At 32.4% G+C, this 17,379-nt stretch overlaps 1 protein-coding gene and 1 long non-coding RNA gene across 2 annotated transcripts; both read right to left on the reverse strand.

The window, feature by feature from the left end:
• Positions 1–12: 12 nt before the first annotated feature.
• LOC112028045 (DNA mismatch repair protein MSH4) lies at positions 13–10,593 on the reverse strand. Its single transcript, XM_065776781.1, has 19 exons — positions 10,415–10,593; positions 8,956–9,159; positions 8,777–8,812; positions 8,566–8,678; positions 7,635–7,680; positions 6,850–6,896; positions 6,565–6,672; positions 6,396–6,471; positions 5,182–5,254; positions 4,920–5,065; positions 4,749–4,834; positions 3,742–3,881; positions 3,486–3,625; positions 3,339–3,389; positions 2,315–2,378; positions 1,449–1,592; positions 1,297–1,364; positions 1,090–1,148; positions 13–235 (listed from the first exon to the last, which is right to left on the reverse strand). The coding sequence occupies exons 1-19, from the start codon at positions 10,478–10,480 to the stop codon at positions 13–15; spliced, it is 1,890 nt and encodes a 629-aa protein (XP_065632853.1). The 5' UTR covers positions 10,481–10,593.
• A 1,288-nt stretch (positions 10,594–11,881) lies between these two features.
• Positions 11,882–14,302, reverse strand: LOC136068921 (uncharacterized). Its single transcript, XR_010630220.1, has 3 exons — positions 14,250–14,302; positions 13,457–14,154; positions 11,882–12,081 (listed from the first exon to the last, which is right to left on the reverse strand). It is a non-coding gene; the product is annotated as an uncharacterized LOC136068921 (long non-coding RNA).
• Between the last annotated feature and the right edge of the window lie 3,077 nt (positions 14,303–17,379).

The following is a 17,379-nucleotide window of genomic DNA, read 5'->3' on the forward strand; positions in this document are numbered from 1 at the left end:
TTCCCTAATAGTTTAAACTTTTGGAACAATTAGAAATTTAACAGGGATAACATTTTCAATGCTGGATGTAAATTTTACCGTACTAGAGTTTGATTCAAGATTATCCACGGTACCCATCCTTGTGAATATACGATCGACTACCCTAAAAGTTGAGAAGCGAGCAGGAACATAGCAACCAATCTGAGCAAGAATAACTGTGAGACAAACTTGTTGGAGATAAGTGCTCTTTCCACTCCTGAAGCAAACAATATGTAAACTAACTCAGCAAAATATTTTCATAAATATGCACATTTTGTGAGTGCGTAGGTGTGTATGTTTGTTGAAACTTCAGCAAAAGAAATTATAAATCATATGGTCCAAGACATAAGGACTGTATTCATAAAAAAGAAAAGAAAAGGGCAGAAGGACTGCATCCAGAAGACATGTCTAAGAGAAAGACCTATACGGATTATATGCCAATTGGATGTTCAAGACATTAGCCTAATTTTTCATGGTAAAAATACAATTCACCTCCCTCATTATAAGTGAAATACTTTCTTATGATAGGTTACTCAAACCATATTTGCAAAAAAAGCCTCATCTATTTTATTCAAGACCATAGGTCTCATAGGTTATAACCATGACCACACCAACAAATTGATGCCAACTAATATATAAATATGGCTTTTTTCAAGCGTTTTAAGTCCTGATTCTCCATAGTGTACATATTAGGTAATTTTTTTTAACAATTTTGTTGACTTGATTAATCTTGTTTCTTATACATGAGCCGCAACAACTTAAATGTAGGTGATTGGTATTCCTTTGGTGCCACTGGTGATTAATTTCATATACTCATGTGAGTATAATTGCCATCCTTGGATTTAAATCTACATTCAGATTGTTGAAAAGTCATGTACTCTACCAGTAATCAATTGAATTAAGCCAGCAGTACTACAATGTTTTTCTTTTTCCTATGATAGCTTCACAACTACATTTTTTGGGGAGGGGGGAGAAAGAAAAGAGAAGATTAAAAAAAAAAAATTAAATAAGGAAAAGATACAATGCATAAAAAACTTCAATCTCATATGAAGAACAAATGCTTTTTCTTACATGTTTGGGCCCATGACAATCACCATATTTGATGCTTCTGAGAGAAAGATGTTGTTGGGCTGCAAAACAAGAAATGTTCAGTCCAACTCCTAATGCACTAATCTTTAAAAACAAAATCAAGGTTGTAAAGAAAAAGGATTAAAAGTTCCTACATGAGAAAGAATATGATACAAGCAATCAAATCAATGAAAATAGAAAATTACATACAATGAAGTCATTGTGTATGCTTTCCAAGATAGGGTGTCTTCCAGCATCAATTGCCATTGGACCATTATCTGTCAGCAATGTGACAGTTAGGCATTTACCACATTGCACTTCCAATAGTCACTAGAATATGCACAATATACCAGATTACTAACCCGTAAATTCAGGTCTAGTATATCGATCAACAGGCTTAGTCGATATTGTATGAGCAAATGAATTGACAATCATGTCTAGAAGACATAAGACCTCCGCAAGGAGAGTGAGCACAGAAACATCCTCCCGTATGGTATCTAAAAGTGCTGCATGCCATAAATTACCATAAATAACTTTATATCCACAAAACATGAAAACAATTGAAACATATAAGAATAATACCAAGGGCATAAAGAGTTTTAAAAGAAAGGTACGTAAGTCTAAAGATTTTGTTTTAAATATTTTCTCAAATCTTCAAAAAATTTACATGTATAAATGCCAATGGTAAAACATATATCCCAAGTCCACAGATCAATGGATTTGTGAACCAGCATAGGATTGCAATAAGCTTTTGTTGGTATTTACAGTGCATTCATAAGATGCTAATTGCACGAATAGAGGAGTGTTTAAAAATATATAAACCTCACTATATGGCCAAATAAAAAATAAATAACTTGTAAATAAATCATATGCATTACAAAGGACATGAAAACCAGTGATCCAATAACCTGCTGCATATGAGAACGTAGTATCAAAAAGTTGCCAGTGTTTTGACACAAAAAGGGTCTGGAAAGCTTAATGTAAAATCAATTTAAAGATACACATTAATATTATCACAGAGTTCAATTATTATTAATATTAGCTAATTCTAATAACACTCAATTCCCCAGAAATAAAATCTCTTGACACAAAATAAGTGCAGGCTTCATGATTTCAATCTTTAAGAACTTTTATATATGATTTAGCATATAAAGATAAAGAAAAGGGTCAACTCATAAAGCTCATGATACAAAAGATGTATTGTACTAATCAGCAAATTTAGCACAACCTTCCAGGCAAACTTCTGTTCGTATATAACACTCTGCAGCTGCAGACTTATTTCTAACATTCAGCTGCAAATTTCATTCAATGGATCAAAGTAATGACAATGGATCAAAGTAATGACAAGTGTTCCCGCACCCAGACAGGCTTATCAAATGAATATATAAAGGTAAAAACATACACACACACACACACAAGGGAGAACTTAAAAGATGAAAATCTGGGCTTCACTATGAAAAATCATAGTACGCTTGATCGAACACATGTTGATAACAACCACAATATATAGGCTAAAAATGATATTCAATGCCTAATTTTTATCAAAGAATTTCAAAGACTGATCAAACTTTTAAGAATTATTTGAAATGAAATATCTCCCACCTTGCCTACCAACATAAGTAAACATGTCCAAGATCATATGTCAGTGTCATGCTGCTATGTGAAAGAATGTGTGTCAATCAATAAGTTGGAATTTAATGATTATCTTGTTCAGTACTTATTTTCTTTTGTAATAGTTATTTCCCCAACATTGTCATGGTTGTATCACAAAATGTTTTCTGCAAGAGCCCAACACCAGTTTAAACCCGAGGTGGTCAAGGTTTGGAATCCATAGTCAATTTAAACATATCATTATCGCCTCATTTTCACTGAGGGTTAATATTCAAGAAGAGAATAATCCCATGGCACGACTCGTCAACAGGTAGAACAATCAAACAGAACTCTAAGAAAGATGGTGGGTTCAAGATAGCATCAGGTGGCTTGGAGAATTGTTCAATTGTCACCTCTTCACTGATAGACCTCTCAAATGCGACCAAAGTTCCAGAAGCATCAACAACATTAGAAATAGAACTCTAATGGATAGGATGGGGGCATTGTTAAGATAATATCAGGAGGCTTGAAAAATAGTAAAATTGTCACTTGATAGACTGATAGGTTACGTAAATCTTTAATCATCTCATACCACCAAAACATTAGACACGGAATAGTCTAATGCTAGAAGAGAATAATGTTAAAATGATCAAAATACTCACAGAAGCAAGTTCCAGAGTTGAGCAATGTATGTTGTTTCCATGTTTCAAGACCTGATTTAAGTCTCACAATCATATAATGGTCAGAAGTTACCACTAAGGAGATTTTCATAAATCATAAATTAAAAGAGCAAAGATCTTATTCCTGACCTGAATGAACTTGCTAGGAAGCTTTCCTTGAATATCCTTCTGTGGTATGCTAAAGTAAAAACCTTGCCTACTGTTAAATGGGAGTTTCAGATTGGGCAATTTGAAATCTTCGCGATACTTGGTCGCAAGATTATGTATTGCTGTCAAATTAATATTGAATATTTTTAGGATGGCCTTACACTGCAGTGATATGTATTAAAGAAGACAGAGAAGACAAAGAAATCGAACTTCATCAATTGTACAAAATTACAAATACCTTCACTAGTATCACAAAATGACCTCCTTGCTATATCTAAAATTCCATCAATGCCTGCCTTGACAGCAAAACACTGCTGTGTGCGGGCAACAAAAGGAACCCGTGCATGAAGAACATCTTCATCAATCACCTCTCCGATCCTTAAGTAAATACAACTTATTGTGAAAATGGGTGTTTATGGGGTATTAGATGCATGGCAAAGTATGTTCTTTAAATCATAGAGGTACAAACAAAATTTTTCCTATGATACAGAATCAGTGGCATGGTGGAAACAAATCTCAAAATGCTTAACAGCTCAAACATCTCTAATTACTACCACCACAACCACTACTATCATCACTATGTAAGTTTGGGGTGACTAACCAAGGTGGGGTGAACTTACATCTAGATCTGTAAATGGGCTGGGTTGAGCCAAGGTGAGGCTGCTTGTCCGAACACATCCTAGAGGACAAGTGTCTCAAACCAAGCTTAGACAACCCAAAAATTTTACATCAATAAAAATATCTCTGCCAAGCATGCCCTATGGTGTTCAAGCTGACATATATCTGGAACCAGCAGGTAGAAAAGATGATACTCAGTTGTAAAAATCCATGAAATTTGCTATCGTAATGAATCAAACCTGAATCACAAATCTAAAAGCTGCCCATTCAAAGTTCAAACACTACAGAAAATTTTCTTGTTGAGTTTTGATATAGAAATTTTAGTGTATATATATATATATATGGGTTGGGTTCAAGTTACACTCGGTATAACTTGAAGCAATGTTACACAACTCAATAACTATTTTTTAATTAATATTTTGAAAATCCCAACATTGGATTACACAACTCAATAATTTTTTTTAATATTTAATTTGTTCTAAGCAACTCTTATTCCCAAATTCAATCAAGCCTAAACAGCAACCCATCACATTCCTTGCATCAGTTGGATTCCTAAAACTTAAAACAAGAAAGTGATTGTGTCCAAACTATTTCATGACATGATCAGCAGGAAAGCTTGCAACATACCTTTTTCTAATGGACGCATATTTCTCATTTTCACATATAGATTTGTATACGTTTTCAAGAAGAAAACTTTTTGCATCCTTAAGTGCCTGAGATTTATGAAATAAATTGACACTTCAAAACATATTTGAGTCCAATAGAAACCAACTGGTGTTGCAAAGCAAACATTTTTACCTTTGAGAGTAAAGGCAGTGCATCCAATGCTGTTTTAAGGAGAATAATGCTTGAGATTAACATTTGGCTTCTCCTAGCGTAATCAATACCCAAGACGCCATTTGTGACTTTCTTTGGCTTAAAGCAGAAATGACACAGTACTCTATCTGAATGAAGGGAAATTTTTTTAACATAATACCAAAAATCTATCATAAGAATAACCTTTTTTTTAATATATATATTTTTTAAATCGAATAAATTTGTCTCTTTCCTTTTTGCTCACCTGTCTCTTTTGGAAATTTACGCAGAACCTGAGAGAGTCCAAAAAACAGCTGTTCATTGCTCATCAGCTCATCCTAAAATCAAACAAATGAAGAGACATATGATGGATCTAAAACAATAATGTTGTGAGCTGCACCACGATTTATAATGCTACCAATAATTAAATAGATGATGGTGGAATATATCAAAAAATAAAATTATTAACTTTTGAATATTTTATGAATCTTCGGCAGATTATTACTAGGTTTCTTTTGCACTTGCAAATTTTATAATGAGCTAATGAATTTAACCAAGGATAATAGAATAACCCTGCCAATGATAGGTAACTTAGACACACAGATTAAACTTCAGAGAATGATGTGGGTGCAAGTGCAACACAATACTTCACGAGAGCTCTCTATGTGTGGGCACAAGGATAAAACTTGGTGTCATAATATATGTGCTTTTATGGATATGGATAAATTACAGCAGCTCCAAACAGAGCTATAAGGCAGAAAGGATTTTTGCAGCCAGCCACATGTGGTTCAGATTAATGCTTTGATTTCTAGGAAAATATATGTTTCAGCAAGCACAATGGTGGGCGTGCATGTGAAAAAACCAGAAGAAAGAACCCTGAGATGTTTTAAGAAGAAATTTGACATGCATATACTGTTAAATTGTGGGAAAATCTGGGAGAATTTGTCCAGGATTGAATGTGCATATCCATTACAAGATAAACCTTTATAAAATATATATATATATATATATATTTTAAAATTATATGGTATGTCCAAAAAATCCCCAAGTTTAGCCATGTGGCTTGTAACAACCTGCAAGGGTCCGACCCCCCAAAATTCAATGCCCTTCTCCACCCGAATAAACCATAAAAGTAAATAAATATATAATGCAAATTACTAAACAATAACTAAGTCACACCTAATTATATAGGAATGTAATTTCCGATGATTTTATTATAAACATAGATTGAAAAGGGTAGCACTGTTTCATTTAAGCACAAATGGCTTTTTCCAAAGTTAGCAAGTGCAAAGTACATGGTAATTCATGGGAGATACAAGAGTATGATATATTATAGATTCAAGGAAGAACAAGGAAAAAAGCTAAAAAGGTGGATCTTAACAGCACAGAGAAGGCTACAAATAGGGAAGAGTTTGATAGAGAAAATTTAACACAGCTTCTGTTATTGAGAAATTTGAGAGTGCCACATTTGGCACTAACCAGGCAATCAAGGCGAGCATTGATGGTTTCAATATCTTTCAAAGGCTGCAAAAGATTGGCACGAAGAAGTCTAGTCCTGGACAAGAAATTGGAAACAATGTAAAATTATAGATTTACATTGATGAAAAGGGAAAAAGGAGATTTTTTCTAAATTTATGACATGACATACCCTCCAATAGTTTTTGTTGTCTTAAGCATATGGAACAGACTTCTTTTTTTGTTGCTTGTGCCCCAAAGGGTTGAATGAAGTGGCTCAATAATTTCTAAATTTTGTACACTGCAGTTGAATTTCAACTTTAAAATTTCTTGACAATAGATTATAAAATAGACTAGACCATTACCCCCATCAACCAAATATTTATTTCAATAAGAGGTAGCACTATTTAAATGTGCAGTAATATATGTGAGACAGGGGATAAGTACCTTAATATATTAAGAAAGAAAGGGATGGTACCTGGTAGCATCAATATTCATGTGGTCAAATGATCCATTAAACGTAACCTGGGAAAGTGATAACTTTATGATAAAAATAAAAATAAAAATATTCCAGAAAACCAAAAACAGTGCAACTAAAAAGACAAACAGATGGAAGAACTGAGGAAGAAAAAATGAAGTAATGTATTTGAGCCATTATATCATATGTAAGAACAAATTTTACAGGGTCACTATTACATATCTTGTAGATGGAACTTTTTGAGAGTAGCATACTACTTTTAAAGTTTAAGGAACTATTTCGGTGCCACAGCGATATCATAAAATCCTTTTAGAAGCAACACTGACCATTTGTTGTCCTTAATAAAATATCACACAAAACAGTGGTCAAGAGGTTAGTAGGTACTATGATTCAATTGAAAACTTACAACTGGGCCCTAAAATATTGAAAAGGTACTATCTGTTACTTTTATTTCATACAAAAGATATCAGTGCAACAGACCTTTTTTTAAGGTAAGTCATTTCCACATGCAGGTAATTATAATCAATGTTTCTTGGACTCCTCATAATCAACCAGACAACACATAGCAACATGACTTATAGCAGGTGATACCAGGTCCAAAAACTCATGTTTAATATGAATTTTAATGGATTTAGATATCCTCTGCCTCAAGACAGTCAAATTCTTACAGCTGTAGTCACATTTTCTTTCAGGAGCCAGGAAAATGTTGGTAATAAAGAAACCACCAAAATCTATTTTAAAGGTTCAAATGGGAAGGGAAAGAACACCCATTATTAAACACATACCAACAATGAGTGGTTTGTAACAATGACCCCTTTTTCTGCTTCTGTCCTGTGCATGATGCAGTTGAAGCTTGTTTTTAGAAGTGAAATAAGTAATCAAGGGCAAGAAACACTATAATAGTCAAAAGTGCATACCACTGTTCACAAATTCAAGCAAACTTAGATTTATATTGAATTAAACATAGGCAAATAAGAATTTGTTCCAAAGTATGAAATGGACTAGTAGTTAGAAATTATAATTATGATATGCTTAGGTAGAAATTTTAGGCAAACAACTTAGAAAATAAAAAAAAATGTGATGAACTTTGAATTTATTGCTTTAGAGCAGAATCTTAAACATTGCAAAGGGCATTTAGAAGGAAAGGAGAAAGTAAATTAAAAAAAATCAAAGGATGATAACTACTCTAAAGAGGAGGAATGAAACATAAATATTTCTCTGCCCAGGAGCAGAGATAGCAGAAACAATGTGGCCTAGGTGTCCAGCCTAATACCTCAAAGTCAAATGTACTTTCTTGGCCAAGCAATTAGCCCTAAATTAGGCTGTATTGTTGACTGAGTTTACTAGCATTCCATGTTTAAATAGTAAATTGTTATATCTTCAAGACCATCCACATGATGGCACTAGTAAATGCATGTTGTACATGAGCAACTGGAAAATTCAAGCCTCGAATTTTTCAACAGAATGGTACTTTCCTTCTCAAATGAAAACTAGTTTTCAAAATAATAGCCCCTCAAAAACAATATCTAGCCAGAAACTAGATATGGATTTTACTGCTCCTTAGATTTAATAGGCAAGTGAACATTGATATAAGAACCTTTAATGTGAAACTCATCAAATTAACCTCCAATATCAAGTAAAATCAGGAATTCATATTCAGAATAAACATCTCCACCTTCTTATCTTAATTCTTAAAAGATCAAGTCCTGAAAGTACCATTTAATAGTAGCTGCAGTGGCAGCCAAGCATAGATAATACTGCTTGTAATAAGTATCCAAACCGAGTGCAGAAGGCTCCTTGGCTGCTAGATTTTTAATCAGCACAGCACCCTGGAGCATAAAACCACAATGGCAGTTCCAGCAGATAGATGCAAGAATTAGCACCCAAAATTTTAAAAAATCGGTGGAGAATAGGTATCTAGCATAACCTTAGTATCATCGAAGCAACCACGGCCCATTACAACCTGCACAAAGCAGTATATGATATGAATTTGTGAAAAATAAAAACCATACAAAACAAAGACACATACGAATCTGGTTGTCCAAAGTGCACATACAAGCACAAGATAAAGAGAATTTTGCATTGTGAATCTTTACGAACCATCACCTTTTTTACTGTAGCATAAAATCTATCCACCAACTCTGAAACTCCAACCATACCATCTGGTGCCAGCTTGTTCGGGGTAACAATGATCACCATGGGATCATAGAAATGCAGCAAAGTTTTTGTATTCTGATATGAACTGCTAGTCTCAATATATTGAGAAAGATGCAGTGAAGCTGACCTTAAGTCGAAAGCAGCAACTCCAACCTATCCAGAGAATTTGGAATCAGTTACTCATTATGGCAATCATTAGTCACCAAAACCAGCCTTCAGCTGGCAGAATAATAAACATTTGGAAATGAATCTTAACTTCGAGTCACACACACACACACACACACACATGTACACATGGATAAATATCCTATTCAATCCAACAGAAATAAATGTAATGACTCTCTGCATAACTATAGTACTCAGAAAATCATGATTCCATTTCCATTCTCATTTGATAATCTTTGGATAGAGACTTGCTTAGAAACCCAAGTTTCCTGCAACACAGTTCACCATGGTACATTCTATTCTATCAAATATGCAATCCACCACACCCTCTGAACTGTGGTACAATGGTGGAAAGCTTAGATAGCAGGTTGAATTCATAACTGTAAGGTTTTGCCTCTAATATTTGTTTTCCTCAAAATTGCTGAACATGGAAGTACCAAAAAAAAAAAAATCCAAAATCGAAGACACACACACACATATATCCAAAAAAAAAACTAGCAAATTTTTCAATTTTCATTTACAATCTTCAAACAAAATATTGCATGTAACAACACATATCTGAACCTAGAGAATCCAAGAAATCAAAATAAGCATTTCAATAAAAAGAAGTTTAAAACAAAAGGGCCATTTGTGAATTCAGATTGAAAAGCATGTTTCTCTAACGCAATTAGCATTTGGCTTCTTTGTTATAACACTTGCTCACAAAACTTCAATGCAAATCATCTAACAAGTAATTTTAAGATTTTTTCCCACTAATATTAATTAAACAAAATAAATTAATAATAATCATCTTCGACTATTACCTTTCAAGTTTCAACCACTAATTAAAGGTATAAGATCAAATCCTATCCATGAAACTCCAGAAACTTCGAGTGCAAAACGCTGATGAAAAATTGAACATCAAAGAATCCATAATTTCACAAATGTGCTATTTCATATCAATTAAAAAGGTAGAATAAAGCACTGGAAGTGTCTGTTTGGTAGCCGAGAAAGGCGAGGGAAAGGAAAAACAAAATATAATTTCAAACATTGTTTTTCACATACTCTAACTTTGACGTAGAAGTTAAATTGATCAATTACAACAAAATAGTAGTATTAGGCTGATTTTAGTGTGTCGGTTCCGAATATTGCAATACCTGAAAATTTTAAAATACTACCACTTTGATTCACTTTCTTTTCTTTACTTGCATTTTCTGGGAAAGCAAACACAGATTATCTGTATAAGTCGAAGACGATAGTGTACCTCTTTAGCTCTGTTCTCGATGAGACCAATCACGATGCTCGATCTCTCTCCTCCCTCGTCTTCCATTGCCACACACTACACACTAGCTTCAACGAGCTTTGTTAATGCGCGCTAGTTTTGTGTGTTTCTTTATATATAGGTGAGACTCTTTCTGGTGATTCTTTGAGTGGGGTACGTAGTGCGCTTCGGGATTTGAATCAGTTTATGAATTAAGAAATCAGAGTAGTATTAGGCGCTGTGATAAGCTACGTAATGTAATAATTATTGCTATGAACTAGTTATTGTTTAGTTTAATTATGTTTTTATTATAAGGAATATTTATTTTCTATGAATAACTATTCTTTAAAATGAGTAATAATTATTCTTCTTTAAAATGTAGTATTATTAGTTATGAGAGATGATATATCTACAATAATTTTACAATATTTTTACAACAAATCACAGGTGGTTAGTTGTTATTGGTTCAAATTTGAAACTAACACTAAGATTACTTTTTTGCCCTAATAATAACAACTAGTAACAACCTGCCACTTAAGATTTGTTATAAAAATGTTGTAAAAATGTTATAAACATAGCATTTCTCATTAGTTATTCCTTAGTAAGTGCAATAATTTCAAAACTTAATATATTTCCAAATAAATTAACTTTTCATATACATCTAACAATTATACAAATAAAAAATTATAAAAAAAAACACATATCTCTCTTAAATTTAAAAATAATAATTTTTAAGGAGATATAATTATATGAACTAGTATGTAATCCTGTGCTATCGCACGAGACTGGTTAATTGTAATGATGTTATTGGCCAATTTTTTTTGTTTTTGTTTTGTTTTTGTTTTTTTTTGGGTTTATCACACAGATGATAGAATTAAATCAAACAATGAAAAATATATATTGCATTTTATTATTTAAGTAATGCTATTGGTCTTTTTCTTTTTCTTTTTTCTTTTTTTTTGGATTTATCGTATATAGGATAGTATTAGATAAAACAATGAATAAAAAAAAGAAAATATTGTATTTTATTATTTAGTGATGCTACAATGAAGGCAAAAGAGAATGTTGCATTTTATTATTTAAAATATATAAATGGACATTAATGGAACTTTCTTCAAAAGTTTCTAATAAAATTGGACATGAATAGCGTATTAGAATCAGAAGTGTGTTGCAATTCACAGTTTTTAGTGGAGATGCCATTAGATAGCATTTTTCCCCTATAAACATATCTAATACGCTGTCCTTGAGTTTATTTTGAGTATGTTTCAAGCCGAATTCAATATTGTTGTCTCTTTTAACACTTCAAATTGCCATTGATCAGTTTCACAAAATTAAATTTTAAAGAACATTTTACCTTCTTGTTTTTTCAACATCAGAAGGTTAAATGTTTCTATTAAAATCCAAAAGTTCACCTAACTAAAAATCAGATACACATATCTTTCATCAATTGTTAATAGCTCTACAATCTATTTATGCACCAAAAGCAATGACTAACTTGAAAGAAGAGAAAGATTACATGTAAGCATAAACTATCACTTCCAAAAGCATCATTAATCAAAGATTAAAATGAAACTATAATTCAAAATAATTCTAGTAGTTGCCAATGTCCCAAATTGTAAGCTTCAATCTTCTCCCACCAATTGTGAGCAACTTAATCTCAAAATCCACACCTGAAAATGATTAAAACAATAATGAAAGTTCATAATATAATCTAAAGAATGAAAATAGTGATCCCTACAAAAATAGAAATAAAAGGCCATGAAAGCTCTTGGTGCACCTAATAATACAGAGACTAAGGAAGCTCTTGGCCACCCTGATTAGGTCTTGGGTTTTCTCAAACCAAGATAATATTGACTATTTAACTCAAATGTTCGGATAGCACACAATGCAGAATTGTGACTAATGAAGTTTAAAAAAAAATACAATTACATGAACTCCAAAAAATGAACTTAGCTCAGCAAAGCAAGCAATACCTTACCAACATAGTCTACACTTGTGATAAGCAAGAATCCAATGTGATAAAGTGGGAATCGAGACTAAATATTACATATCACATGTCTAATGAAATTTCACAAAACACATGTAATAATAACTAAAAAATGGTCTTCCAAGTGGGATAACCTAATGAAAGGTTGAAAATACTTTTTATAGTTGCAAGATAACTCCTAAAAACCTGACATTTTAATTGAAGGTAGATTTGGCATGTCTCTTTTGTTTATAATCTCTACAACAGTTCAAAATTTTAGTATTTTGCTTACCTTGACGGGAATGTAGCAACTTTAGAGAAGCATATATCATGACAAATTCCTACTCCAAAATTACCAACATCTGCATTGAACTCTTGCTTATCAGTGCCAACCAATTTTGAAGAAATTGCTCTTCATTCAATAAATCTAAAAGATAAATTTGTGTTAACTTTCAATATAATTATTTTCAAATTTTTTTATGCCACAAATTCTCACAATTAGTCTCAAATGAACCTCCGATGATGGCACCTAGTGGCACCTTACAAAACCACATCCACTTTATCTAAGTAGGCATAGAAGGAACAGAGCCAATCCTCTTAGAAGTATGGATAATACACATTTATGGTGCATAATTTCAATACAATCTTATCACAACAAATGGTAGTTATTTAAAGTTTGAGTCTAAATCATATACCCCTATGTTTGGCAACCCAAGTTTTAAAAAATCTAGGATAACTACATAAATAAATAACATATTGGAATTTTGTTTGTGTTTGTGTAGTAAAGGGAAAACAAAACCCATAGGGTATAATAAGAAGAAATATTAACCTAGTATCAACTATCAATTTTTGAATAAAGAAACTCTATGCTCAAGTGCATCACAAAAAACAAAAAAAATCACAATGGCATTTAAATTATGGAAATCTTACTTATATACTTCCATTCAGGAAGTCGACAGTACAATCAGTATGAAATGTAATGAACTTAGAGTCATTATTCACTTCTCCAAAAACACAATCCTTATTTACAAATCAAAGCAAATGAAAAAAATCAGCAATGAAAGAAGAATTTAAGCTACCATTATGTGATGTTGTTGATAGTCTCAGACAGCCTTAAAAACTTTAGTTTTGTTGCCTTATTAACCCAAAGACACACAAAACAAAAACCTGAGATAAACACATGGAATGGAAATGAAATTTTCTCAGAAAGCAAGAAAGCATAGGGTATCTTACGTTAAGTTTTGTGAATGTGATACCTAATGTTTTGTTTAAGTGAGGGTCAGATTTGATATCATTCATAAGCAAATAGATATTAAATGTAATCTGAAATAAAGCAAATAGATATCTAACTATCATAAAAATAATAAAAAATCACATGAAATTAATACAAACTTGCATAGTTATTAACAAAAGATTGTGTGCACTACTCCTACGCTTGAAGCCTGTCAATGAGACAAAGAAATTAGGACGAAAAAAAAAAGTAAGAAGCGAACATCAAATTTAATATTTAGTATTAAATTTTAGATTCAGAGTAGAAATTCTCACCAACAAAACCCATCAACAGAATTTCTTAACCAACCAAATAAATAAATAGAGCAATACAAATTCTGTTAGTTTCAATAAAAAACAGGCTAATTTACCGGAACCAAATATTATATCTTAAAAATTCATTGCCTTTGAAGGATCTTGGAATCTGGTTGCTATCAAAATTAATCAATCTGTAAGCCCATGAAAGAATACCAAGAATCTCTTTGATGCAAATTCAACCTTTTTCCTCCTGCCACAAAAAAGGAAACTTGAGAACTATAAAACAAAACCTAGAAAAGTATTTGAACTTTATGATTGATAACCAATTAGATGGCAGATTGTTACCTTAGCTTTCTTCTACATAGAATCAACGAACTTCTCCTCATAACTGGCCCTTCTCTTATAAGCCACAGCACATTAAAAGAATGAGACATGAGATATTTCCAAATAAACCAAAATAAAATAAGTTTGTTAGAGAGTGGTCACTCTTCTATGGCCACTGATGGGAATATATAGAGGGTTATATATTCAAAGGAATCTATATTAGGTTTTGACTATACAAAATCTAAACCAATTTCTTAAATCAAAACCAACCAACCAAAATAGCAAAACCTAAATCCTATTAAACGCACAAAATTAACGTAAACGATTTTACCTGTAGCGGTTCCAACAATCTGATATTGGGTTGGTTCTGAATATCAAAACCTAATCACAATTAATAAACAAACTTAAATCGAAGATAAAAACTCACCGGTAGTGGTTCCAGCCTCTCTCTATCTTAACAAATTATTAAATTTCAGAAAAGCAACTAAATAAAAGTGCAGAATAAAAGAAAGGTTTTACCCTTTAGTGCTCCTTCTTTCTGTAGTAGTATGTGCCTCCCCTCTCTTTATGCCTTCATAATCCTCTTCTTTTATAGTGAAGAACCCTAATTTCTTGTTTGGCATTGACAGCGAGAGAAAGAGCTGTCAAGGATTTTAGAAAGAACCCACCTCAACTCTGTAGAGAAAGGAATTGACAGATATAAATCCAAAATACTTGAAATCAAAAAATACAAATAACAAAAAAATATTAAATAAGAATAGTCACAGCTGAAAAGCATTCATCATTGATCCTGAGAGATGCGTTTCAAATTTCATAGCATTCATTGAAAAAGAGGGAATGGGCTATGAAATTGAACAAAAAATGAATGACCCATTATCAAAATCATCCATAAGATAATAAAAATCACTTTTGGATCATCCGCAAACTCCATCTACTCACAAAATAAATAAATAAACAATTACTTATGAATTATGATGCAGACAATGAAATTGGCATTTTTCAATTCACGATTAACTCCTATCAAATCCCTCGCTTCTATGAAGATGATATGTCATAAATCAAAAGAGAATCATAATAACAATAAAGAGCTAGTGAACTTAGTCCAAAACAACCCTTCTATTTAATAAAACTCCAAATTTGATGTTCATAACTTTTCCTTCATTTTCTCTCAAGAACCAAAACAAAGGCTATGAAATTGAACAAAAACCGAATAACCCAGCATTAAAATCAACAATAAGAAAATGTAAAAAAAAAAAATTTTTTTTTTTTTTTTTTTTTTTTTTTTTTTTTTTTTTTTTTTTTTTTTTAAAAAAAAAAAAAAAAAACGCTCTCAGACCATCCACAAAAACCCATCGACACACTAAAATAAATGAATAAATTCACAACATTTAGATAACCAAAAAAATCTAAAGAGCATCCAAATTTGATTTTCACATCTTTCCCTTTAATTTCCCTAGGAACCAATCAACTTCTAAGAAACCCAACGACCCAGAATCGAAATCATCAAGAAGAAAATGAAAAAAGAAAAAAGAAAAAGTGATGGATTAGTAAAATACCAACTGTAACCAAATGCGGAGGTACCGTAAGTCGTTTTTGTAACGGCGATCGAAATCGAAGGTCTGTGCGCACTTATGCAAAAACCGTGGCAACTTCTCGTTCAATACTTGCGAAGGCAGCGAATCCTTCATCTTTCTGATCCCATTGTATATACAAAATGCCAAACAATCTTACTTTTTAAAACCATTAAAAGAGCTACCCACAAAGAAAGAGAGAGGCATACCGGAGCCATGGGAGAAGAGGGTCGTTGCTAGAGTAGGATTTGATGTCTGAGATCAAGGAGGTTAAGAGATCGGTGTTGTTGTTGTTGTTGGCTTTGGCAGAAGGGCTCAAAAGAGATCTAGATGTTTTTGTTCCTCCATTTAAATCCCCTAATTTTAGTGGGTCTAGATGAAGATATCCAAACATAATTTCATCAAAAGACACATATGCAGAGAAAGTCAATTGCAATGGCAGAAAATATCTTGAAATGCTTCCTTGGAAAATAATAAAAATGAGACAAAGCTCCAATAACAATACTCTAATATAAAAAAGTAAATTTCATAAACTCAATTTAAACCCACAAAAAATGAGAGGAAAACATACATAAAATACAAATTTATAATAAAGTATGGAGCAGTTGATGATGGTTTTTGGCCATGTATGGGCTCCAATATTGACGATGAAGTTGTTTTCCGAGGATCTATAGTCTTTTTGGGCTTATATCAGTCCTTCCATTGCCTTTAATGTCTTGTATCTTATCATATTTAAAAGACAAATTCTATTAAATTAAAGAAAATCTTCAAACGTGTAACCATTAAAAAGAACAACCATAAGCTAATAGCGTGCTCAAAGGTTTGCAAAATTTTTATTAAACAAAATAAGGTTTCAATTTGATGTACAGTTTCATTGACAGACTTCCACCAACAATTCCAAATCCTTCAACATAACTTTGAACCCATGTATTCTCAAAATCATTATAAATGCTCACATTAAAATTGAAAACACAAGAGAGAGAAAGATTTACCAGAAGAGGCCGAAAAAGAAGACCTAGAATAAAAATTTAACCTTCGCCAGAGGACCCAACCACTTCAACTCTTCAAGTTTACATGAGAATAACTATGTTTGCTAGATGGGGTGGCAGGATCATGTAAGTTAAAACTTCAACTATATTCATTGGAAACTATGAAACCCTAAGATTAATATTCATAGAAACTGAACAATAAATAGAAGCACTTTACTTTCCGTTTATTAGTAAGGGGTATGGCAATTAGTATCATGTCTAAAATAATACGTATGTAGCCTCTGCTTCATTACGTGCATATCCTATTTCTCTCTCTCTCTCTCTCTCTCTCTCTCTACCTTATAGACCCTCTCTCTACGACTATCTCTAGTTCTTTCTTCTTCTTCTTCTTCAAAAAAAAAAAAAAAAAAAAAAATGAATAGCAAACTCAGTGCATTTCATCCCTATAAAAATAGTCATGTGTTACCATCTTAATGGCTGGATGCATTGTACCAAAGTCAAGTTCTTATTGTAATCTCTTTGGCTAGATGCATTGTACCCAAGCCAAGTTCTTAATGTAATCTTTTTGGTTTTCACATTTAGCAGCAAAAT

Source organism: Quercus suber, unplaced genomic scaffold (assembly GCF_002906115.3).
Source record: "Quercus suber isolate HL8 unplaced genomic scaffold, Cork oak 2.0 scaffold_142, whole genome shotgun sequence".
Classification (NCBI taxonomy): domain Eukaryota; kingdom Viridiplantae; phylum Streptophyta; class Magnoliopsida; order Fagales; family Fagaceae; genus Quercus; species Quercus suber.

What these genes read in the sequence shown, in the direction of transcription:
- LOC112028045 (XM_065776781.1), bottom strand. Translation starts at nt 10,480, where the DNA reads ATGGAAGACGAGGGAGGAGAGAGATCGAGCATCGTGATTGGTCTCATC. An exon ending in ACTGCAGCTACTATTAAATG is followed by an intron (nt 7,681 to 8,565) that starts GTACTTTCAGGA and finishes CATCATGCACAG; the next exon opens with GACAGAAGCAGAAAAAGGGG. An exon ending in CACTGCCTTTACTCTCAAAG is followed by an intron (nt 4,835 to 4,919) that starts GTAAAAATGTTT and finishes CATAAATCTCAG; the next exon opens with GCACTTAAGGATGCAAAAAG.